Source organism: Tachypleus tridentatus, chromosome 12 (genome assembly GCF_004210375.1).
Source record: "Tachypleus tridentatus isolate NWPU-2018 chromosome 12, ASM421037v1, whole genome shotgun sequence".
Lineage (NCBI taxonomy): Eukaryota > Metazoa > Arthropoda > Merostomata > Xiphosura > Limulidae > Tachypleus > Tachypleus tridentatus.
This window is the reverse complement of record NC_134836.1, coordinates 84,479,606-84,506,331: the sequence shown is the minus strand read 5'-3', so window position 1 is coordinate 84,506,331 and position 26,726 is coordinate 84,479,606. Positions and strand designations below refer to the sequence as shown.

General features: G+C 35.8%; 1 protein-coding gene across 5 annotated transcripts in view; it reads right to left on the bottom strand.

Annotated features, from left to right (window-relative positions):
• Positions 1-24,585, bottom strand: part of PGAP3 (Per1-like protein PGAP3) — a 64,096-nt gene extending 39,511 nt beyond the window's left edge. For 2 of the 5 annotated variants that reach the window (XM_076470663.1, XM_076470658.1), the window contains exons 1-3: positions 24,435-24,585; positions 22,394-22,479; positions 7,417-7,867 (exon numbers count right to left, since the gene is read on the bottom strand). In XM_076470663.1, coding sequence (XP_076326778.1) covers positions 7,417-7,728 — 312 coding nt within the window. In that variant the 5' untranslated portion in view covers positions 7,729-7,867; positions 22,394-22,479; positions 24,435-24,585. Of the gene's footprint in view, positions 1-7,416; positions 7,868-8,207; positions 9,660-9,727; positions 9,818-22,393; positions 22,480-24,434 lie in introns of those variants that run through there. The other 3 variants (XM_076470661.1, XM_076470660.1, XM_076470662.1) reach the window with 3 other exon arrangements.
• Positions 24,586-26,726: the final 2,141 nt, after the last annotated feature.

Here is a 26,726-nt window from a genome sequence, read left to right as displayed (position 1 = left end):
GGAGACACAGAGAGGTATCTGTCTGCACTTCCACTGTAGTAGTGGAATGAAGTGCAGCAGCATATGTCCAGAACAAAAGAAGGATGGGTGAGAGCCATTGCAATTGATGCAATGAGGGTCCATTTCACACTCATAATCATCATAGTCCTTGCCACTGCAATCATCACACGTCAAGGAACTTGACATCTTTGAGTGACTGAACCACTGACACTGGAAACATCTGAGAGGGTTTGAAATGTACGGCCATACCCTGCAATTAAGATAACCTGCCTTAATGGTGACAGGTAGTCATGGTGATACAAATGTCAGAATGAGGACATTTGTCAGCATCGTAATTCCATCGTGAGTGCAGATATGTCTCACTGCAGAAACTTCTTGGGTAGAAAAACCAGTGAGAATCTCTGGCTTGGGGATATTCTTAAAATCTCTTTCTACAATAACTCCTTGTGATGAATTCAAAGTAGCATGAAGTGTAACCTTGACAGGTATATCCCCAATTGCCTTTGAATGCAAGAGGGGTTCACTCTGTTGAGATGTGGATGTTCCCACCATTATGTCACCGGATCAAAGCTTCTTTACTGAGTTTGGAGATCCAGCAAGTCTTTCTAGTCCCTTCTAAATGAAAAACAGAGGCATTTGCCCTAATGAGAATGCAGAAGAAAAAATTAGGTACAACAGGTGTAACAAATGTTGAAGACTACTGCTCAGAATCTTCAAAATGTGGTTGTTTACCTACGAACTGTTTCTATTTACTATTTTATTCAAATTTTTATTTGGAGGATCCATAATAAAAAAGGAATATTTTGGTGCCCACTGACCCACCAATATGTCACCAGATTGAAGCTTCTTTACTGACTTTGTAGAGACAGCAAGTCCCCATAGTCCCTTCTGAATGAATAAGGGAGGCATTTGCCCTAAAGGTTTATCTAAAAGAGAATAGTCATTTACCTATGGACTCTTTTTTACTATTTTAGTTTAAGTTTTTATTTGGAGGATCCATAATAAAAAAGGAATATTTCAGTGCCCAGTGACCCCACCCACCATGGAGCCCTGTGAAGGGATGCACTACAATGCCAAACAAGGAAACTGCAGTAACATTAGTGTTTTGTGAGCACTATACACAAACACCAGCATCAGATACAATGTCCACAACACTTGTTGAGAACATCCAACACTGGTACTTGGTTGACCCTGGCCCAAGTGGACCAGCTAACTGACCCATGGTGGGCCACCCAAAGGCTGCCTGTCTACAGGAAGTGAAGGCCAAAGTGGTATGTTAGGGTTGGACCCCTCAACCACCAGAATCCTCTCCTCCCTTTCATGGGTTACCACGCATAGCAAACACATGGGTGGATATTCAGATCCCAGAGAAGTAAACTGAAAGAACAGAACCTTCCCTGGGAGTCCCCTCACCAATACAGGAATCCACACCTTGGGGTTGAGGTGGAAACCAGAAGAAGATATTTTCAGGGGAGGTCATGTAGCCTAGACAGTTGAGCCAGCCATAGGTGTACCACCAGGAGAACTCTATAAGTGCTATAAATCAAGATCACGACATGAGGTAAAGGACAGATGAAAAAAAATAGTAACACCACTCTTGACTGAAATTAACAACAACTAGGGCTGAAGATGATTAGAAAAGAGGAAGCTTGGAAATGAGAACAGTGGTAAGGTATTAACAAGTGGAGTCCCAAGAGAAAGTGTGTGTAGAATTAGGAAACCTGGGAAAGAAGAGGCCATTCCTTTGGCAGTACACAGTCCAACAAAAAGAGACAATCTACAATCAAGTCCATTGCACCTGGTACTTAACAGTTGATTTTAACAAGAACATGGAGTTGTTAGAATGAATTAGAGCACAATGATACATTAGAAGGAATAAGAAATAAGTGCAAGCCCGTCTTCTGGAAATTCAAGTACATTGATATGGAAAGAGGATTCACCATAGATCAATGTGCCAGATGAAAAATTGTCAATACTTCTCGACAAGAAGGGAAAGCACCAGTGAGAATGTGCACCATAGAGTTTGGGTAGAAGTAATGAAATACCCATGGTGATATTGAATTGGTACAATCATCAATACAATCCCAAAGTAAAGTAGTGGACAGGTGAACTATTGAGGTCAAAGTTTCCTGTAACTGCTTGAGGACCAAGAGATGAGGTGAAAATGTACCCAAAGGGTACAGCAGTTCCAGTGAAACTATGGTCTCCAAACACATATAGAATGAGTAGGATAAAGACAAATCCTGGTAACTAGTAATTTCATAGCTCAAAGGTAAATGCGAGGCTGAACACAAGTTAGAAATAAGTTGAAAAAACATTCCTAGGTAAATATGATACAGGAAGTGTTGATTATTCAAGAAATTGTACAAGATGGGATCAAAATGAAACCTGATGAGGCTTAAGACAAGAAGCTGAAGAAATGTCTAAGTAAAATTTAAACCTCTGTGTGGACACAAAATCATTTCTGCAGGAGAACAAGCTGTGACAGCTTGGCATCCACAAGACCAGACTCAACATAACTGTCACTAGCAAGTTCAATGAATCTGATGCAAAGTAGAAGACAGTGTTTTGAAATTAGAAACAAAAGAAAAATTGAGAACTAAGTCAAAGTACACTGATGTAAGGTAGGATTAGAACCATATGAAAATAAGGACTGATGACAGGTAAGCCCCAAGCACAAAAATGGGGCCAAGCAAAGATCTTGCAGAGGAGAAGAAAAAAAATCTTGAGATAGGAGAATATCCCTAACACACAGTTCCCACCAGTAAAAAGCCTAGTGAACAGTGATATGGTAGTATTGGAATGGGTCCACCACAGTAGAGAAGTAAACGGAAATGTCCACAATGTTCTCAGAGTCACGTTGGAGTGCCTTACACATGGGATGTAGAGAGAAGTAAAGAAATATGGTAAAAAAAATCAGATAAAACAAGGAGAATTGGGTATTGGAAAGCAAAACTGATGCCAAATAGCCTAATCCCCCAACACAAAGCAATGACGATCCCCAATATGGGAGTGAAGAAAGAGGATTAAGAATAAGAATAACTTAAAATTGAGGACATAAGAATCAAATAGACAGGGAGGACAAGGCTTGAGGTCATGTGAACATAATTAATTGGTCATGGTGAACAAAATTAGTTAGAGTTAGAATTAGTAATAATAATAATACGACACACAGGAGAAAGAAAAAATGGCACGTACCTGAAAACTTAAGTCCTGATAATGCAAAAATGTTTAAGGTTTCTCTTCAACAGAGAGAGAAGTTGTCAAAGGATACCAGGAAAAAAAAAACAAATTTGTTTTAATTCTTTCTCAAAACAAGGGGAAGGAACACGCATGCATAAGCTATAATTGTTACATATAACTTGTGTGAGGAGATTATTCCCTCACACAAGTAGTTTAGTTGTTACATAACATGGTGGGTTCATAATTTATAAACAAGAAATTCAGTTCTTTGAACATTTCAAATCCCGTTAAATTAGAAAAGAAAAATATGTCAGGTGTATTCAACAATAAGGAAAGAATGATTATTCATGACTGTGAAAGCACAGAGGGCATATGTGTTGCATAATAATATTATTATGCAATATCATAATTCATGAGATAACCTTGTGGGATTAGGTTGAGGTTGCCTAAAGACTAGTGGCATGAACACCTCTACGGCAGACATATAGAAAAGATGACAAGATAGCTTAATTATGTGCAGAGGTGTATATCTTCTTGGAATTTTAGCAATATCAATATATGCTCAATTGGAATTTTTCCTGTTTTCTCCATAAAACACACTTGTATTAGTTTATTACAATAAAAGTAAATTAATATAAAGTTACAATAAAATCCATAACAACAAGATATTGATAACTGGATAGTTGAAATTACCAAAAACCCTAGTTGATTATTTTCATGGCATTAATCATTAATCAACTTATTTATAATTTTAACTAATCAGTTATTTTATGTGAATAATCAATACTCATAGGTAATCAATTACTTCATCAATCAATTGTTAATCATCCTTTTCAAATGGTGTAAAACTGCTGCAATTTAAAAATCACAAATGCATACATACTTGTACATATAAAAAAAATAATTGGGTAATGGATATGCAATGGCTTCAGCAAGTAAATATAAAATAGGTGACAGGATACCACCCAAGAATAATGTGTTAATATGTATGTTAATGGATTACTGGCAGATGACATGTTGACACACATATATAACTTGTAGTCCAGAAATAATACACAAATCTACAATCAAAATAGTGAGATGATAAACCATAAATTTTCTGGACTGGTTTCAGGCTTCACATTCAATTGTTGCTGTAATAACACTTGAGGGATAAGAAAGAGCTCTTTCATTGTCTAATTTTTATCCAAACCAATCTGCCTATATCAAGCCTTAATAAACCAAGTACTTGTCAATCACTCCCTTGATCTTTCCCAATCTTGTTGTGTCTATCACATAAAGGCAATCTATCCCAAAAGCTGAACAATGTTTAAAATTTAAATAGCCTAATTTACAGATAACTTCTACTCTGTAAAATCTTGAACCTATTTCTCCTAGTGTACCACTCTTAACACTAAACACAAAAAAATACAATGCATCAATTTTACCTGTTCCCTTTATAATTTTGAAAACTTCAACTAGATACCTTTTGTCATGACTAAATGATTTGAAGGTCTTTAACCTATTCTCATATGATAACCAGCACCTCCTTTCCAACAACTCAATACCCACTTTGAAGTGGAGATGAAAATGTTCAGAAAGATCTGAAAATTAGAAGGCCAGTATGGCCCACAAACAGCAGACTTTCCATCACAAAGCAAGATAATGAAAGTTTCTTCAACTATACAAAACCAAATTGTAACTTAAATGTATTATTTTATGTACTTTTTTAGATATAGCATGAAAACACGACACTAAAACATCAATTCACTACTGAGGCCACATCAGTTCAATGCCTGGTGAAAAACTGTACCATTTCTGTGATTTATATCAAATTCAAGAAGTACATCAGTCACAATTTCAATTCATACACATATGAAAAATCATTCCTAGCATACAATAAAAGAATTTGCTATGTCATTAGAATTTCTTTGAAACAAGCTTTAGTTTTGCTGCTTCTCAAAGATGTATTAAAAATATTAAAATGGAATACAAAAAAAATGCAAAACATTATGTAAAAAAATAAAATTAATTCATTCCTCTGTTACTATTAATTCAAATGTCATAGGTTTTGCAGAAAACAATTACAGAGATATGGTAAATGATTTAAAGTCAGTAATTCAAACTTTCATTACAAATAGTCTTGTAACCATACTTCTGCTTCAACTTTGCCTATATACTATCTTGTAACCGTACTTCTGCTTCAACTTTGCCTATATACTATCTAGTGACTGTGCTTCTGCTATAACTTGATAGCAAATTTCATGTGCAGATTCACTGGTTCAAAACTGTTCAGCTGACAAATTGTGGTAAAGTAATTCAATTTAATTTCAGTACTAAGAATTAATAAAGTGATTAATTAAATTAAGTAATATCACAGCAGTTACAACAATTTCATAATCACAATAATGGATATAAATCAGTGTATAATGTGGATCTGTGTAGTACTCACACAATGTTGAGTTATGCTAAAGTACAATACTGATTTTCAATCAAAGTATTGTTCAGTCAGAGAACATACAATAAAACATGCTCACTTCTTTTCAGATTACATTTAATTGCTCAAGTTACAGCCACTAAGAACAAAAACACTGATATTTTGCTAGATAATTCTTTTATATTTTCCACAAAAGTTCAAACGTATATAATATAGTCCTTTATATATTTTCTGTAAAGAACATAAATAAAGTTTATGATCAACAACAGAAAAGAAACTGAAATTCCATATTCAAGGATACCATCAGCATCACATACAAGATTCTGATACTTAAAAATGTAAATGCAAAACAAGCACAGCATGGTTAGAGAATGTACTGTTTATTTTAAGTTGTAATTTAAATGTTACTAACCTATGCATCATCACAACCAAGACGAGCTAACAAGAAAGCATTTACATTTGAGAAACTAACAAGTGTTTTTACAAAAGCTGCAAAGAATTTAGTTCAAAACAAAAGAAAATTTCTATAAAAGAAACTGATACACCTTCCTTCACCTACTCATAAATGACCCAGGACCTGGACTGCCAAACAAGGTCAGATTTCTACTAAAAGTCAAAAGGTTTTTATCCATGATTACTGAAAAGAACTCAAGACTGAACACAATACTCTAAATGAGGCCAAACCAGAGATCTGTAAAAAGAAGCAATAAACTTCTTTGATTTATATTCATTATTCTTGTAGATACAATTCAAAATCATAATTACTTTCCCACTGACAACAACACTATCTTGGATAAAGAAACTGACCAACCAATCACATCAAGATTCTTTTTTTTCCACAACACTGTTGTGTTGATTTCCATTAAGGTGGTAATTATAGCTTTAATTAAGGTATCACACATCCATTACTTTGAAATTAGCATAGATAAATACCATTTGCAATATAAACACCAAACCTGTCAAACAGTCCAAATCCCTTCGAAAAAACAACAGTATCCACCTTACTGCGAACTGCAACCAACATACTAACACTACCATGAAAATTGACCACTACCAGCTCCAATCTATTTGACACCAGTTACTACAACTCTGCTTCCTTTGCTCTAGCCAGCACTTAAAAATGTATTGAGTATTGATCTCTCATAACCACAGAAATAATTATCTTTCCTATTTTTTATGTCGTACTTTAACAAAAGCATTATAAAAATTCAGCTAACTAAATCTACACCTTTATCCTCATCAACATAAGATGCTCCAGCAATTTAGATGTATATCTCTTAAAATATCAAAACTTATGTATAAGAACCTACTTTCTTGATTTAACACACAGAATTCATACTAGAGGTCCATGTGAACCTGAAGAATCTCATAAAAACTTAATGTTTTTACAGTGCATTCATGAATAACATTTAATCCAGACATCATATTTCAATATGTCAATCATCTATACAATAAAAACAAGATGTAGATGTATGACAAACAAGATGTAGATGTATGACAAACATACTACCATTATTTCATACATGAAAGAAATATACAACAATGTATTAAAATATTCATTTTCTTGAATACTACAATGCCTTTACTTAGTATATCTTATAGAATACATGTACACCAATTCAACTTTATATGAATATTATAAAAGCTTATCTATCTGAAGTATTAGATATAGTATATTATTTAACCTAATTTGTTTATTTCAAAAGAGTAAAACATTTGTAGTCTTGAAAGAAAAAAAAAGTAACCCCCAATAAAATCACTAAACAAATACAGATTTGACTAAGTGTGCCTAAATAACAGATAAAACAAAAACTCACCTTTCCATGAAACTGTGGAATAGGATGTCCATATTTCAGATATAAATGCACAGTCTGCCACATGCAATTGTACTGACATTCTTCCCAGCATTCCCAGTAAAGTAAACTCATGTACCAGGGCTGACTAGCTTTGAACTGAACCAGCGACTTTGAGTCTGAGCAGTTTGAGGTATAGCAACGTTGTTGACAGAGTTGGTATGTCTTAGATCTATCACCTATTGATGCTACAGTTGAATAAGCAAGAAGGCACAAAATAAAGGCAATCTTAGAGAAACAGCAAGTGTGAAGATACTTCATGTTGTGAAGCTGCATTTTTTGTCCAATGTTCTTGCTTCTTGGAAAGTTTTTCCTTACACTTCATTATTGTCCATTTCTTCAACTTTCAAGCTCATTATTATTTATTAGTCATCACAATATTATTCTACAATTCCTGTAGATACGGACATTTTGTCTGGAAATTTTAAATTTCAGTTAAGATGCTAGTAATAAACATTTTTTTTTAAATTAAAATTTGTTACACATCCAAATAATAATTAACAATGATTTTCATAAATTGAAAAATTCTCGACATTACTGACTAAAAAATTCTATATACATACTGAAATCTCCACTAAAATGTTTGTCAATTCAGTAAACATCATTTTTTAGTAATAAATTATTAATTCTTGAATAAATAAAACATTTAAAATAATTATGGATTTTCTAGATGTTTAACATGGTGCCCTATTTTAATTTTGAGTTAACCCTCTCACTTGTTATTCACTATTAGTACAGACTTTAATAATTCTCACCTTCCACATGTATCATAGAATGCTTAATATTTTCATTTACATCTTCTATCTTCTTCAATTATTTTAATCAATTTTATATTAGTTCTATTTTATTTCACTATATAGCAACATGTTCCTTAAATTTGCTGATACTGTTAGGGTCTTGAGTGTTTTTAGCTGTGCTTTACAGAAGGATTTTGATTATTTTGTAAGTTTGCAAATAGTTTTAATTGCAATAAATCAAGGTAATACATTAGTATAGTATGGGTACACAAAATGTTAGGACAGGGATAGGACCCTTCAGGGATGATAAAGCAGGGGAAAACCTTGCTTTAAAAATGTTTTGACATATTTTTAAAAAGTTACTGTTCATGTAGATAAGGATAAGGGTATAGATTTGTTGTATCTAGATTTTCCAGAAAATATTCAACAAAGATCCAATATATAAGGGTTGTAAAAAACTTATATCTACAGGTGTGAAGGATAAGTTAATTAATTGGATAGAAGAGTGATTTGATGGAAGAAAGAACAGGGTTGTTATAAATGGAGTTCAGTTAAACTGGATTAATGATGCAAGTGGTGTACTTTAGAGCTCAGTCTTAGGAACATTGCTCTTTTTGATTTACATTAATGACACAGATAAAGGAAAGGGCATTAAATTACTTATATTTGCTGATGATATCAAGATATTGAGTATTACTTGCTGCAAAAAGGATGCTGCTGCTGTTTTACAAAAGGACTTAGATCACTTAGTGAGTTGGGCAAATAAATAGCATGTGGGTTTTAATTATGATAAATGAAAGATACTACATGCAGGTTACCATAATTTCAATAATAATTTGGATGGGAATAACCTCAAGAGTTTCTTGAAAGAAAAGGGCCTTGGTGTAATGACTGATAACTCTCTCATGGCTACTGCTAATGGAAGGGTAAATAAAATTTTAATTTGTATCTATAAAAATATTGAATAGCAATCCACAGAGGTTATAATTTCATTGTATAGATGAATGGTTAAACCACAATTTAAGCACTCAGTTCAGTTTTAGGCTCCTTATCTTAGGAAAGATATTGAATTGTTGGAAAAGGTTCCAGGAAGGTTACTAAAATGGCACCTGGAATGGAGCAATTGTAACATGAGGAGAGATTTATATCCTTAAAATTGTTTTCAACTGAAAAAAGTACAGTTCAAGGAGAATCTAACTGAAGTGTTTAAGGTGGTAAAAGAAATTGATAATCTTCATGCATCAACAAGTTCCATACTTAAAAATGAGAATTACAGAACTGTGGATGGTTGGTTGATTTAGTGTTTTATGGCACAAAGCAGCTAGGCTATCTGCACCAAACATCCAGTAAAAAGTTAAAAGTAAATTTAGTAAAATTCATAAAAGGAAATTAAGATAAAACAAAAGAAAGTTAAAACCAAAAAACATAAATAGCATAAAACTAATGTTTACATCTAGTCTACAACGTCAAGAGAAAAACTAGAGTAATTCAAGTTGTAAAGGACTTTCTGTAGCGTAAATGTAATAATCATAACTTACCAGAAAGACTAACAGGTTAGTACAAAAACCACCATCAGTCATCTGAAGTTGGCCTTTCCACTCCTAGTTCTAAGTTATTTGATATTATGGCTTTAAAGGAAAGTAATAAAAAAGGTTTTAAAAGACGTGTGGCAAAATTATAATAACTCACCAGGATGACTAATGGGTAGTTCAAACAGCAGTGTTAGTCACCTGAAGTTGGCCTTTCCAGTTCTAGTTTTGAGTTATTTAATGTTACAGTCAGTTTCTAATTTCAAATTAAACTAGATGAACCGTGATTTTTAAAACAGAGCCACACTAAAAATGTGTAATGTAGAAATTAAAAATCTTAAATGACATTAAAAAAATTAATGGCCTTTAAAAACTAAAAACATTTCCAAGGTGGACAGTGTCACCATCCAATAACACTGTCTAACATTACAGACAAACCTTAAGAGAGAACATGTTTAAAATGGAGCCTTCATTAAAAGCCGTAACGATGACAAGAAAGTAAAATGTGCCTTATTGTGATCTGAGTGTTACACAAACTACACACTGGTGCATCAGTTCCAGATAAAAGAAAATGATGAATTAAAAAACTGTGACTAATGTGTAGTCCAGTTAGAACAACTTCCTCTTTCCGATCCTAAGGTAAGGAAGATGGCCAAAGTCCAATACAGGGTTTTATTTGGAAAAGCTTGTTTTTGCATTGCTCACTCCAAGTCGACTGCCAGCTGGCATGGGGCTGCACCTTGAATACAGGACCATAGTCTATCTATGGGACAGGCACAGCAGTGATAGTGCCAGAGCAGATAGACTTAGCTACAGTGTTGGTGAGCTCGTTCTTGTGAATACCAACATGGCCCGGTATCCAGAAAAACTGAATAGAAGTAGATGTTACAGAGAAATGGGCCAGTCAGTTTTGAATATCAGCAAGAAAAGGGTGTGAACCAAAGTGAAGCAATTCCAAGACCAGTAGAGAACTAAGTGAGTCAGTATAAATAGTGCAATTTGAGTAATGCTTAGCTTCTATGTGATCCAGGGCAAGAGAAATGGCATAGAGTTCAGCAGTGAACACAGAAGCTGTAGAGGGGATTCCACACGCAACCATCTGTATAAATAGGAATGGAAGGATGGTTCAAAAGATGTTCAGCAAACAGCATTTCCAATGAGAAGTGTCTACTTTTCTCAGATGACTTAAAGATAGGTCACAATTGTGGACTGTAAGAAGCCATGGTGGGATGAACAGACCAGTGGATACAGCAATGTTATCCAAGGACAGACACAATTCATCTAACTGTGCCTGGATACGAAGGCCAAAAGGAGCAATGGCAAACTGTCTGGTCTGTAAAAACATGGCCCACCGAGGAAGGAAAACACAACCCCAGGTGGGATGACTTGGTAAGAAAAGAAGTTTCAAAGCATATAGTAAAGACAGTTGCAAATGGCAAAGGTGCAAAGAAGGATCATGAGACTATGTATAAGCTCTGAACTGGGGATGTGTGGAAAGCCCCAGTGCAGAGCTGAAGTCTTTAATCTGATGGTCTGGCAGAGACATAGATCAGTGATCCATAGTCAAGTTTTGATCTAATAAGAGCACAATATATCTTTAGCAAAGAACATTGATCTGCTCACCAAGTGGTGGAAAAGAGGACACGAAGGATTTCAGTGCCCTTGTACATTTAATCCATAGCTGAGTAATGTGTGATATAAAGGTCAGCTTACAGTCAAAGATAAGCCCAAGAACTTGGTCTCAGAGACCACAGGCAGCACAACTCCACCGATACAGAGCTCAGGATCAGGGTGAATACCCTGTTGGTGGCAAAAGTGCATGAAAACAGTTTTAGAGAGAGAGAGAAGTTAAAGCCATTTGCTGTGGTTCACTTCAGTAAAGAATTGAGAGCAGCCTGTAGCTGCCGCTCAATTTACCTCATGTTCGACAACTGACCTAAGATGTGAAAGTCATTGACATAAAGCCCATATTAGAGGAGGTTGTTTGATTGGATGAACCAAACAAAACAAGCATTATCCATACTCTCTAAGGTCTTACAGAGACAGCTCTCCAAAGCAACCAGAAAGAAATTTGAAGAGCCAGTTTGAGTTCCACCAGTGTAAAGGACGATTATAGCCACAGAGACAATGAGCCTGAAATGAAAGAAGTAACTGTTCTGCCCGAGTCCTGATGGCTAAGAAGGTGAAAGAAGAAGCAGAAGTGCTAGATACCTGGCAAAAGCTTTCACCTAGAGTATTGGTGATGCTCCGAGTATCAGCTACTTCCAGGCAATCAGAGAGCAAGATTGAGAGAGGGACAGAGTTATATTGCCCACTGACCTTTCAAATCTTGTCCCATAAGACTTTTGTACTGGTGGTAAAAGATATGCTGGTTGTGAACTTAATCCATGATTCCTTCTGACTTTGACGTCTTACCCACCGAGCACGTGCACAGGCCTGCTGGAAAGCAATATGTTGCAAGAGTGTGGGATACCTACGAAAAGTATCCCAGACCCATTTTTGAGCCTTTTGTGGCAGGCAGGATTCCACCACGGACAAGGATATTATGGAAAACGTATCAAGGTTTTAGGAATACATTGAACACTTGCCTATATAACATAGTCAGTTACTGCTACCACACAGTCGTATATTGATGGCTTACAGACGATGGTGGGATCAAGTTCTGTGAGAGCAGGGAAAGAAGGCCAGTTTGCTTGATCAAGCTTCCACGAAGAAAGACAAGCAGGATGGTAAGAAGCAATCAGTGTTTTGATGTCATCTAGAATAGAACATAAACCTCGATAGTTCCATTATATCAGGGTGACCATTTTTATTTATGTGTAAATGAATTAGACAGAGAACCCTTCTGTTTACAATCACATCTTTTTTCCTTACTTTCCTTATTTGAGGGAGGTCTATTGACCTCCATGGATCCTGCACTGCATCATTTGGGCATGTCTTTGCTGTTGAAAGAGGATTCCAGAGACTGAGGAATTGAACAAATGACTGTTTTGCATCTTGGGGTGGAAGAAAAAGGTGTATCTAAGGAAATGCCTGTACATGGAACCAAAGGATGTGGAACTTGGGGTTTGGTGGAATGTATATAAGGGACAAAGAAAGGTGATGAAGTTGATTCATCAACTTTTTTAACCATGGATGTCAAAAGACTTTTCATTTGTTTGGAGAATGAATCTCTTGGAAGCACAGAGAGATCTGTCTGCACTCCCACTGTAGTTGTGGAACGAAGTGCAGCAACATACATCCGAGATGAGGTGGTGAACAGCAACTTACTTGCCTCAAGATAAGTAATGTTAAGAATCGTTTTCAAATGCTGCACCTCTTTTTCTTCCAACCATTCACGGCAAGAACAAAAGTAGAACAGGTGAGAGCCATTGCAATTGATGTAATAAGGGTCCTTTTCACACTCGTAGGCATCATGGTCCTTGCCACTGCAACAAGGGAACCAGGACATGAGGTCTTTGTGTGACCAAACCGTTGACACTGGAAACATCGAAGAGGGTTTGGAATGTATGGCTGTACTCTGCAATTAAGATAACCTGCCTTGATGGTGGCAGATGGATGTGGTGATGTAAATGTCAGAATAAGGACATTTGTATGCAAAATAATTCCATCTTTGCAAGCAGAGATATGCCTCACTGCAGAAACTCCTTGGGTTGAGAAACCAGTGAGAATCTATGACTCTGAGATGTTCTTCAAATCCCCTCAAAAATAACTCCTCGTGATGAATTCAAAGTAGCATGAGGTGTAATCTCTATAGATATATCCCCAACTGCCTTTGAATGCAAGAGAAGTTCACTGTGTTGGGATGTGGGTGTTTCCACCAATATGACACCAGATTGAAGCTTTTTTACTGACTTTAGAGAGCCAGCAAGTCCCTCTGGTCCCTTCTGAATGAAAAAATGAGACATTTGCCCTAAAAGTTTCTCTGAAAGAGAATGTAATACAAAAAAATGAGGTGCAACAGGTGGTGCAGGTGTTGAAGATTGCTGTTCAGAAACTTCAAGACATGGTCATCTACCTATCTACTGTTTTTTTCACTATTTTATTTAAATTTTTATTTGGAGGATCCATAGGAAAAAAGGAAATATCAGTGCCCACTGACCCTGCCCACCATGGAGCCCTACGAGGGGATGCACTACAATGTCAAGCAAGGACACTGCAGCAACGCCAGGGTTTTGTGAGCACTATACCCAAACACCAGCATCAGACACAATGTCCACAACACCTGTTGAGAACTTCCAACACTGGTACTTGGTTGACCCTAGCACAAGTGGACCAGCCGATTGACCCAAGGGGGCCACTGAAGGCCAAAGTGGTGTGTTAGGGTTGGACCCCTCAACCAACAGGATCCTCTCATCCCCTTCACGGGTTGCCATGTATGGCAAACACGTGGGTGGATGTTCAGATCCCAGAGGAAGTACACTGAAAGAACAGAACCTTCCCTGGGAGGTCCCCTCACCTCTTACAAGAATTCACACAAAGGGGTATAGAACCATGGGACACAAATATAGATTTAAAAAGGTAGAAGCCATCTTCAGCTAAGCCAATTTTATTTTTCAAATAGAGTAGTTGGCCTAAAGAATGTGTTGCCTTTGGATACTATGGGGCAATAAATTTCAGTGAGTTTATAAGATTGACAGATGTATGAATGATTATGGCTGGCTCAAAATTTGTTTTAAAATAGTTTCAGTTTGACTTAGAAAGTAAATATATAACTATTTCATGTTTATTGTCACAAAGCTACTAGGCTATCTGTGCCAAACACGATGAAGTATACCATAATGGTATATGGAAATTAAGGTAAAAATACATAAAGTATGTAAAATTACGACCTGCTAGGAATACTGAAGAATTAAGTTCAAACTTGCTGTCAGTCGTCTGAAGTTGGCTTTTACAGTCCTGGGTTTAGGTCAAAATAATATTAAAATGTGTAAAAAAAATCATGCTAAAATAGTGTATAGTCCAATTAAAACCTAAAATTAAGTTAAAAGGACCAATGGCTCTTAAAAATGTAAAAACATGAGTGAAGTGGCCAGTATCACCTATGACACTGGCTAATGTCAAGGGCAAACCTACCTTAAAAATATGTCTAAAACGGTGGTGGCATTCTTGGTTGTAACAAAGGCATGATTATAAAATATGTACAATTGTGACCTGAATGCCACATAGACAACACATTGGTGCATCCATACCAGATAAAAGGAAGTGGTGAGTTAAAGAACTGTGACCAATGTATAGCCTAGCCAAAACAACTTCCTTTCTTTCATCTTTACAGAAACATGATGGCCAAAGAGCTAAAGAAGGTTTGATTTGAAAAAGCTTATTACTTCATTGCTCACTCCAGGTCAACTGCCAACTGGTGTGTAGTCTGATTTTGATCACTGAACCACAGTCCATGTATGGAACATGGAAGGTGGTGATAGAGCCAGCACAGATGAACTTTGCCACTCTGTCAGCTAGCTCATTCCCGTGAATACCAACATGACCTGGTATTGATAAAAACTGGACAGAGATAGATGATAGAGAAAGATGGACCAGTTTGTTTTGGATGTTGATGAGAATAGGATGGTAATTAACATGGAATGATGTCAGGGCCAATAGACAGCTGAATGAATCAGTATAGATCGTACAATTCGTATACTGCATAGTTTCAATATGGTACAGGGAAAGAGAAATGGCATACAATTCAGCAGTGAACACAAAAACTGTAGAGGGGATTCTGTGTGCTACAACTGAACTGTAACAAACCATGGCTGAACCTACAGAGTCACCTGATTTTGAACCATCTGTATATATGGGAATGGATGTATTGTTTGAAAGATGTTCAGCAAATAAAGAGCAATATTTCCAATCGGGAGTACCAGCCTTCCTCAGATGACTCAAAAACAGGTCACAGTTGTGGACAGTAATTATTGTAAATGTTATAAATATTTTGTGGATAGTAAATATTGCTCTTTATTTGCTAAACATCTTTCAAACAATACATCTGTATATATGGGAATAGATGTATTGTTTGAAAGAAGTTCAGCAAATAAAGAGTAATATTTCCAATCGGGAGTACCAGTCTTCCTCAGATGACTCAAAAACAGGTCACAGTTGTGGACAGTAATTATTGTAAATGTTATAAATATTTTGTGGATAGTAAATATTGCTCTTTATTTGCTAAACATCTTTCAAACAATACATCTGTATATATGGGAATAGATGTATTGTTTGAAAGAAGTTCAGCAAATAAAGAGTAATATTCAATCGAGTACCAGTCTTCCTCAGATGACTCAAAAACAGGTCACAGTTGTGGACAGTAATTATTGTAAATGTTATAAATATTTTGTGGATAGTAAATATTGCTCTTTATTTGCTAAACATCTTTCAAACAATACATCTGTATATATGGGAATAGATGTATTGTTTGAAAGAAGTTCAGCAAATAAAGAGTAATATTTCCAATCGGGAGTACCAGTCTTCCTCAGATGACTCAAAAACAGGTCACAGTTGTGGATAGTAATTATTCATGGTGGAAGACATCGAACTGTTGATACTGCTATGTCATTCAAAGATATATCCAATTTTTCTGATTGTGCCCAAATACAAAGGCTAAAAGGAACAATGGCAGATTTTCTATTACAGAAAAGTGTGGCCCACTGAAGATGGAAAATACAACCCCAAGTAGGATGCTGGGGTAAAGAGCAAAGTTTGGAAACATACATAAGAGATAGATGCAAACAGCAAATATACAGAGGGGGTTCATGGGACTTTACATACAAACTTTGGACTGGAGAACTATGAAAGACCCCAGTGCAAAGCCAAAGCCCCTTAAGGTGGATAGGATCCAGCATTTTCAGTGCTGAGGTTCTGGCAGAACCATAAACCATAGGTCCATAGTCAAGTGTGGATCAGATAAGGGCATGATAAATTTTAAGTATGGAGTATCAATCTGCTCCCCAAGAGGTGGAAGTGAGGACACAGAGGATATTCAGTGCTCTTATACATTTGACATGAAGTTGCTTGATATGGGAAATATAGTTTAATTTACAGTCAAATATAAGACCTAAGAACTTCACCTCAGGGACGACAGGAAGTACAGCATCATCAATACAAAGTTCTGGATCTGGATAAATACCCCATTGATGGCAGAAATGTACACAAACAGTTTTAGAGAGAGAAAAGTTGAAAACCACTTGTTGTGGTCCACTTAAGTATATGATTGATTGCAGTTTTTAGCTGCCACTCAATAAACCTCATATTTCATGACATGAGATGTGGAAGTAATCAATGAAAAGAACATTTGCAACTGTAGGGGGTAACTGTTCACTGATAGCATTAATCTTTATAATGAAAAGTGTGACACTCAGAACACAGCCCTGATAGATTCCAAGTTCCTGTGGAAAAAAAAAAACAAACAGGAAAGTGTTGAGCCCACACAGACCTGGAATCGATGGTTCATAAATAAATGCTTAATAAAAAGTGGCAAATTACCACACAATCCGTACGAGTGAAGGTCTTAAAATGCCATATCTCCATTTTGTGTCATAAGCTTTCTCTAAATAAAAAAAATAGAAACAAGACATTGTTGCTTCAAAAAGGCTTTTCTAATTGATGTTTCAAGGCAAATTAAGTGGTCTATCAGGGAACGATGTCTTTGGAACCCACACTGAGTGGGTGAGAGAAGGTTGTTTGATTCAAGGAACCAAACAAGATGAGCATTAATCATCCTAAGGTCTTACTGAGATAACTCATCAAAGCAATAAAATGATCATTCAAAGGAATCTTTGGATCCTACCCAGGTTTGAGAATAAGGAGTACAATAGCTTGGCACCAAGCATTGGGGAAGATATTCTCGTGCCATATCCAGTTAAAGACAGCCAGGAGAAAGGTAGTGTAGCATTTCATAATGTATGTCATCAGGTCCAACTGATATATTGCCAGACCAATGAAGCACAAGTTTGACTTCCACCAGTGTAAAAGGACGATTGTACTCATAGGGATGATCAGTTGAAAAGGAAAGAGACAGATATTTAACTCGTGTTTTAATAGCTAAGAAGGAAGGGGATGAGTTTGAAGAGCCAGATACATGAGAGAAACATTCACCAAAAGTATTGGCAATGCTCTGAGCATCAGAAACTTCATGCCCATTGAATATTAAGATAGAGTGGGGGGGGCAAAAGTATGAGGGCTGTTCAAAAAATACGAGGACTGTTTGAATTGCGCAGCTCCAGTTGGTTCCAGGGAAATCCGCTTGGTGTTGCTAGGTTTGCACAGATCAGCTGATTATGACGCCATTTCCCGATTGCAGATATCTTCATTTGTGTATTAGCTACGCGGTTTTAAGTGAAGTGCGATTTTTTCGTTTGGCAGATTTTTGAATGAATGACCTGAAGGGGCAATGACTTGCTGTGAAATTTTGTGTTAAACTTGGAAAATCTGCAACTGAAACTTTTGCTATGCTTAACACGGCTTACGGTGATGTTGCTATGAAGCGTACGGCATGTTTCAAGTGGCATGAACGTTTTAAGGATGGTCGACAGTCCATTGAAGATGATGGCGTCCTGGACGTCCTTCCACGTCAACTGACGACCCACACGTCGACAAAATCAACACCCTGGTGCGGGCAAATCGACGTCTGATTGACAGGGAGCTTGCTGAAGAGTGTGGGATATCAGTTGGATCTTGTTACGAGATTTTGACCGAAAAATTGAAGATGCACTGCGTTGCTGCAAAATTCAGCCCTCAGAACTCATGAGTTTTTGGCCAAACACTTTATCACTGTTCTTCCCCACCCCCCTACTCACCTGACCTTGCTCCTTGCAATTTTTTCTTGTTCCCAAACTCAAAAGACCCTTGAAAGGAAGAAGATTTGAGATGATTCCCGAGATTAAGGCAAATGCGACGAAGGAGCTGGAGGACATTACAAAAGAAGCGTACCAGGACTATTTCAACAAGTGGAAACACCATTGGGATAAATGTGTGTGTTGGGAGGAGAGTACTTTGAAGGGGTCCCAGACCTGTAACTTCTAAATAAAGTACATTTTGTTTTATACAGTTAGTTACAGCTGCTACACAATCATCTATCGATGATTTACATAAGATGGCAGGATCACGTTCCTCGAGAGCAGTGAAAGAGGGCCAGTTGGTCTGGTCGAACTTCCACTGAGGCACGCGAGTCAGGTAACATTGACCACGGCCAATCTCTTTCAATATTGTAGGAAAGTTATCACTATCCCATGGATTGATATCAACCTCCCAAGAAAAGCAAGTGAAAAGCAAAGGGGAGCAGACAAAAAGATCTATAGCAGTAAATGACTGACTGGGTGCAGAAAATAAGTGTAAGAGCCAGTATTAAAGATAGACAGACTGTGATTCAAAAGCATATGCTCTATAACATGACCCCTCACATCAATACTAGAAACACCCCAGAGGGGATTATGTCCATTAAGATCTCCCAAAATTAAAAAGGGGGTTGGCAGTTGTTCAATGAGGGCATCAAGGTCTGAGGGATGATAATTTCTTCCAGGGATAAGGTACAGAGAGCAAACAGTGATGGTACGACCCAAGGAGATACGGATGGCTACAGCCTCCAAGGACTGGGTGATCACATGTTGATCAACCAGTAGTGCTACTCCCCCATGTCCTTGTCCTACACGAGCTGTCATTTTGGTATAAGGAGCATTGACAAATTTTGACTGTATTATGAGGTTTTAAAAATGTTTGCTGTAAAGAAAGACATTTGGGATGATAAAAGTCAAATCAAATCCTTGATGTCACTCACATTTGATTGAAAACCTCAACAGTTCCAATGATTAGCTAATCAGTTAGCTAATCCAATGACTGGCATGTCTATTTTTCTTTATTTTGGATGAAAATATGGCACAAAGACCTCCTGCTTGCAACCATGTTTTTTTTCTTTACTGGATGTGAGTCAGGCACTCTCTAGTGATCATGCTCTGGATCGAGTAGGCAGGTCGGAGTTTGTAGACATACGTTCCAGTGATTGAGGACATGAATGAATGGGTTGTTTAATTTTTGGGGTGTCAAGAGAAGAAGACCCCATGGAAACACCTGGGCTTGAACAAGGTAAAGTTGGGCAATAACTGGAAGATGTGGTAGGGAAAGAGATAGAAGTAGATACTGATTCGTTAACTTTGTTGATTTTGGAGGGTACTAGATTAAGATGTGCTGTTAAGAATTCTGTAGGAGACATGGAAAGGTCTATCTAAACTCCTACTGTAGTAGTGGAATGTATTTCAGCAGCATAAGTCCGAGATGGAATTGGGAATAGTAATTTCCGAGCCTCTGGATAAGTAATATTATGAACTGTCGAGATGACGTACTTCTTTCTCTTCCACCCATTTATGGCAAGAAGTAAAATAGGAAGGATGTGGGCTGTTAGAGTTAACACAATGTGGTTCTAATTGGCATTCAAAAGCATCATGGTCTTTGCCAGCACAACAGGCACATGTTAAGGAACTACAGCAAGATGTTTTCGAGTAACCAAATTGTTGACAACAAAAACATCTAACAGGGTCAGGAATATAAGGCCATACCTTACAAATTCAGATATCCTGCCTTATTGTGGTAGGAGGACGTGATGTTATAACTGTTAATATTAGAACATTTGTCAGCTCCATAATCCTTTCTCTACGAGTAAAAATTTGGCGCACAGCTGTAACTCCTTGGCAAGTGAAACCTGCAAGGATCTCCGACTCTGGAATGGTCTTTAAATCCCTCTGAATTATTACTCCTCTGGAAGAATTCAAAGTAGAATGAGGAGTAACCTCAATGGGTATATCCCCAATGGCCTTTGAATTCAAGTGGAGTATGGAATGTTGTGATGAAGCCGTTTCCACTAAAATGCCTCCTGACCGTAATTTTTTGTACCAATTTAGGTGAGCTACCAAGCCCTTCTAAACCCATCTGAATAAAAAATGGAGACATCTGCCCTAGGGATTTTTCAGTTAAATAATGTATAATTAAAAATCGTGGAACAGATTCAAGTTGTGAGTTTGACCATACAGTCATCAATGCAGTCATTTGCCAGAAGTCGGATTTTTCTCTATGCTGTCATGCTTGTTTTGTTTTTTTTATTTGAAGGGTATCCATAATAGAAAAAAAGAATTCAAGGCCAAAGTGATGTGTTGGGCCTCTCAACCACCAGGATCCTCTCCCCCCCTTCACGGGTCACCATACACGGCAAACATTCACGTGGATGTTTAGATCCCAGAGGAGGTAAACTGAAAGTACAGAACCTTTTCTGGGAGGTACCCTCACTACATACATGAATCCACATCAAGGGGTTGGCTTGGAAGACAGGGCAGCCAAGATGGATCAACAGCTCCCATGTTGTCCCTAAACATTATGTTATGCACTTTATAATATTTGAATTATGTATATAGCATCAATAGAAATAACCTTAACAGTATTATGAAAGAAATGGATATTGGTGTTTTCATTAATCATTCTCTTAAACCATCAAAGCACCATGCTGCTGTTAGTGATATGGTAAAGAAAATTTTAAGTTGTAGTTACAGAAATACTGAATGTATAACCTTATTGTACAGTTAGGCCTCATTTAGAGTACTGTCTTTAATCTTGGGCTCCTCACTTTAAAAAGGTATATTTTCTTAGATAAGGATATCAAAACTGTACTCCATACTCCATTTAAAAGATTTTTAATTTCTATTAGTTTTATTGCTAGCAAAAGATCACTGCTTTGATGGTTTACATAGTTCATTCACCTCTATTTCCAGATTGAAAGAATCTGGACATAAAGGTAGATGACAAAAGGTTAGTTATGCTGGAGTGAGTTCCCATCTATATTGTAAAATCACACTTCATTTTTAAAAATTAAGAAAATGTGAACATTTTCTTAAAAATGATTTTTCTAGTAATTACAGCACATGAAAAGTATTGGATTATGCTGATGTAAACTGTAATGTTTCATATACTAAAAGTTCTACTCTTTATTGGAAAAAAAATGTAAGAACTCCATTTAGAAATAATATCAATAAAAATTTAATTAAACCCTCATGTAATATACAAGTGAGTCATATTCTTGTTATGAGAAGAATACTCTTAAAAGTTATATTATGTTATAAAGAAATGGTTATTGTACACGCCATAATTATTTTCTAACTGTCTGAATCTTGAACACCCAAAGTGTGAAATTTTTATGTACTTTTTGTTTGTGGTACTACTCAATAGATACATATAAATTCACCATCTATATCCATTATATGATCAATTTATGATAACCATAATGCATTACTTAACTGAAGGTCATTTGTCAACTAAATGTGGAACTTACTAACTGATTCAAGCCAGAAATCCCCCAGGGTTTAATGTCATCAGCAAACTTTACTAAAGAATTATACCCCAATATTATTAATGTGAAAATAAAACATAAATCCCATGCACTGAACCCTGAGATACTCCACTAGTGACATAGGTCCAGTTTGAATGAACTTCATTAATAACAAGCTCATGCTTACTCCCATTTGACAATCCAGTTATCTTGATTTCCCTAATCTCCAAATGATGAAACTTTCTTAACTAATCTTTCATATGGCAAGTTATACAAAAAAGTTTTGAAAATCTAACTCCACAACATTCTAATTATTTCAATCTTCCAAATAATAAATTACATAAACAAAAAAAGTTAAGTAAAGTAAGATTTCTAACCATTTGTCTACAGGTCTTCCAATGGACAGAGTTAAAACTTACATCCAACAATTTATCAGCTCAGATAACCCTCGTGTAGCTTTGCACTAAATTCAACAAACCAACAATTTATTTTACTACTATTTTATGAATGTATATTATTGTTTGGTATCAAAGTTTTGATTATAATTCAAATATGTTATTATATATTAATTTTTTTTAATTTCAAAGCAAATATTAAAAAAAATTGTCAAATATCAACTTTTGTGAGACAAATGGTATACTGAATGTTGTTTTGGTTCAAATTAGATGTTTGTGATATCCAAATACAAACTCAGCAGTTTCTTACAAATTAAAAACTGAAATTAATAATACTGATAAGCTAGAATATCAAATAAGAGCCTTGTGTCTTTTCTGTTTGCTGAGATATCATTATATTTGGAAATACTTCCATAACTACACTTGTGTGATTCTCTCAGCCTCTTGAAGGTGAAAAATTTCCAAGATCATTTCATTTGTCTCAAATCTCAGCAATGAAAATCTTGTTGGGAAAGTAATATTTTCTTAGACCCAAATGCAGTTTGATCAGTAAGCCTGATAAATGACAGTGGAATTCTCCAATAATGATAAAGAAATTCATATTTTTTGTTATTTCAAGTGCATATACAAGAAGTTTTGTTTTACACCCAATAAGTTTGAAAATTTAGCAACACTTTGCAAACAAGGTATGACAGAGAGAAGAAACTTTAGAAATGGAAGTATTAAAGGTCATCATTTTCTGTATTTCTGTGTTTACTGCTCTATGTTTTTAGCAAGATAACTGAAATTTAATAACTTATTTGACAATAACAATAATATATATATATACATTTATTTATTTAATGTATTATAATTATAATGTGATTGTATTTTACAAAATAATGGTCCACTGGAACAAAGCCAAGACATGTCACTTTGTAAAAGCCACTTTTATACTACTGGATACAGTAACAAATGCACACGCACAGCAATATTGCAATTTCTGTAATGTTAGTCAGACATAGCTGAAATGTCAATAAAAACAATAAATAAATATGAATGTTTAATTTTATGAGAGTCGAGTACTTAGACTAAACACATGTGGTTTCTTGTTATAATTTGTAGCCATTCCATAACAAAAAAAGGGGGATTTATAATCTATTTCCTAATTTTTTTTATGCAGTTGTGAGATCAGTCAAATTGACCAAACCCATACATATACACAACGATGAAAATAACAAATAAATATAGTTTTTGTTCTGAAAAATCTGCAATAGTTATCCAGAGGTTATTAAGAAGTTATAAAGGTTTTTTCTGTAAAATTTAACAATTTTCTGACACATAAAAGAACTATTAATTTTAACATGAAAATTGTTCTGCATGTTGGATAGTCAACATCAGAAAAGAAAAATACATGAGCAAATCATTACTTTAAAAATCTTAAACTTAATAAAAAAAAACCTGATTTTTTGTGTGTGTGTGTGAGAAAGTCTTGTAATGTTTACTGATACTCTGCAAATGTTTGTAAAAATAAGCTTACAGTATTTAAAGTTTATCACAGTCTAATGCTGTTGCCTAATCATCATGGGACTTACATAATCAACTGAGAACCTGATACTACACCCGAATTTTTGGCAAGGGCTAAGAAAGATTTAATTTTATTAGCCTTCTAGTTCTATTCTAAATAAGGAGTTGAAATCTTTAGTGCTGTCAAAACATTTGAATTAAAAAAAGCAATTAGAAAGAAAGCACCAAAGGATCTTCTTGCTTTGTATTATAAATACAATGCAAAAGCACTACCAATTTTTGACATATCAATAAAAAATAATCACCTGATCTGATGCTAGATTAAAATACATCAAAATACTTAAAACTAAGCCTCATGTTTTCTAAGTAAAAAATTAACATTTGTCTTTACTTAGGACGGTTAACAACTGTTACCACCATACTACTACTATTAGTGACGTTAACACATGTAACAATAATTAATTTGAATAACGAAAGTAATATGTTAAACTAATATAATAATAAAAGTAATACTAACATATCCTTTGAATTTTATACAACGAAAACTATTATACTTGGAAATATATTATACATATGAAAAATTTTAAAAGAAACATGCATAACCGCAGATTTAACACCACATATTCAATAATTATAATACATTATACCACAAGTCCCATGTTACCAAATATTATGTATACTGTTAATCGTCAATAGAGGGCTTCTATTGTTCAAAATAAAAGATATATTTTTAAATGATTGTCCGTGTGTGTGTGTTTTCTTGTAGCAAAGCCACATCGGGCTATCTGCTGAGCCCACCAAAGGGAATCGAACCCCTGATTTTAGCGTTGTAAATCCGTAGACTTTACAGCTGTACCAGCGGGGGCAATTTACCATGGAAAAAGATAATTAAAATAGTCATTTTTAAAGAGAGTTTTTGTCCTGCACATATTTTTCTCTGTAAATTTTCTGAGTTAAATTTATTTCCTCTAATGAAAAATCCTACACAGACATTACTTCATGATAAAATAAATTATAAACAAACTACGTTATTTTCAAAGATATAGTTTTAACGCCACCTCGGTATGGTCTGGTGATTAAGATGTTTAATTCGCATTTGGAAGGTTGAGTGTTCGAATTATGTTCCTGAATGTGCTCGTCGTTTCAGCTGAGGCGTTATGTATTTTGACCGTCACCCTTCAAGTTAGGTGAGGCTAGCACAGAAAACCCCAAAGTATCCTTGCGCAAAATTCAAAGAACCACACAAAAAGTTTCAATACCAAAAGCTTGCAAATCATTTGAAACCAATAGGCTTAAAATTCCTTTTCACGGAATGTAGGTTATTAAGTTCTAATATTTTACCAAAGTTTTGTCTTTTAAACCATAATTTTAAAATATTAAGATATATAAATGATGCTTGAGGTAATCTTTTGCCTCTCATTATCGAGCCTAACTGTTGTGTTCAGATAAGAATGAAAAGCATCTTGGAGATAAAAGATAGATCAGAAATGCTGTTTTCGTATGTCATTAATTTTTTAATCCACAATGGATAAATTAAGAGGAATATGGAGAAAAACGCCTGCAATTGGCGCGATTTTTATCACAACCCACATTATTACGATTTCAGGTTATGGAGTTTCAGTTGTTTCCAAACACTGTAACATTTTCTGCGTGATTACGATTCTTCTTCGGAGTTTAACCAAGGTCGTTTTGCCGATAACATTCCCGTTATGTCATTCCTTTAGCTAATATTCTGAGCACGTAAAGTAAATATTCAATACATGTGAACCTCTAAAGTGTAAGTGATTTTTCTAGTAACTTTCATAATAGCTTTCCACGCAACCCCTATCACAATGAAATTGAAAATTTATAGTTTTTGTTAGGCCTGGCATGGCCAAGCGCGTAAGGCGTGCGACTCGTAATTCGCGGGTTCGCGCCCGCGTCGCGCTAAACATGCTCGCCCTCCCAGCCGTGGGGTTGTATAATGTGACGGTCAATCCCACTATTCGTTGGTAAAAGAGTAGCCCAAGAGTTGGCGGTGGGTGGTGATGACTAGCTGCCTTCCCTCTAGTCTTACACTGCTAAATTAGGGACGGCTAGCACGACTCGCAATGTGAAGGTCGCGGGTTCGAATCCCCGCCACACCAAACATGCTAGTCCTTTCAGCTCTGGGGGCGTTATAAAATTATGGTCAATCTCAGTATTCGTTGGTCAAAAAGTAGCCCAATAGTTAGCGGTAGGTTGTGATGACTAGCTGCCTTCCCTCTAGTCTTACACTGCTAAATTAGAATGCCTAGCGCAGATAGCCCTCGTGTAGCTTTGCGCAAAATTTAAAACAAGCAAACAAAACAGTAGTATGGATAGGTGCAGAATAGGAGCTATGCTAAGAATTTAGGTTATCATCTTCCAAAACAGTTTTACTGTCTCACCCATTGATGTATTGTTTTTCAGTTATTTCTTTTCGTTTATTAATTATTTTGAGCAGTTACCTTCCCACATCTGAGTGCAGATAGCAAGAGATGGTAAATATGTGGAACATAGCAAGTTAAAGCACCCACATTCGTCCTTCTTATTCTTTTTTTTTTCATTTTCATCAAGAATGTGAATCCTATGAAATTGAGAATAGACTTGATAAACGGTATACCTACAATGCAATTGAGGTCTTACTTTTGTCAGTATCTCAGAAAACAGGACACAGTGCATAACTATCCACCTTATGGTGTGTGTGCCCAGATGACACATGTCTGTTTTGTGGTCACGTTATATCTTTTCTTCTTTCTTGCATGTTCTAAGTAATTTTACAATTAATTATAGTTGAGGTTTTATACAT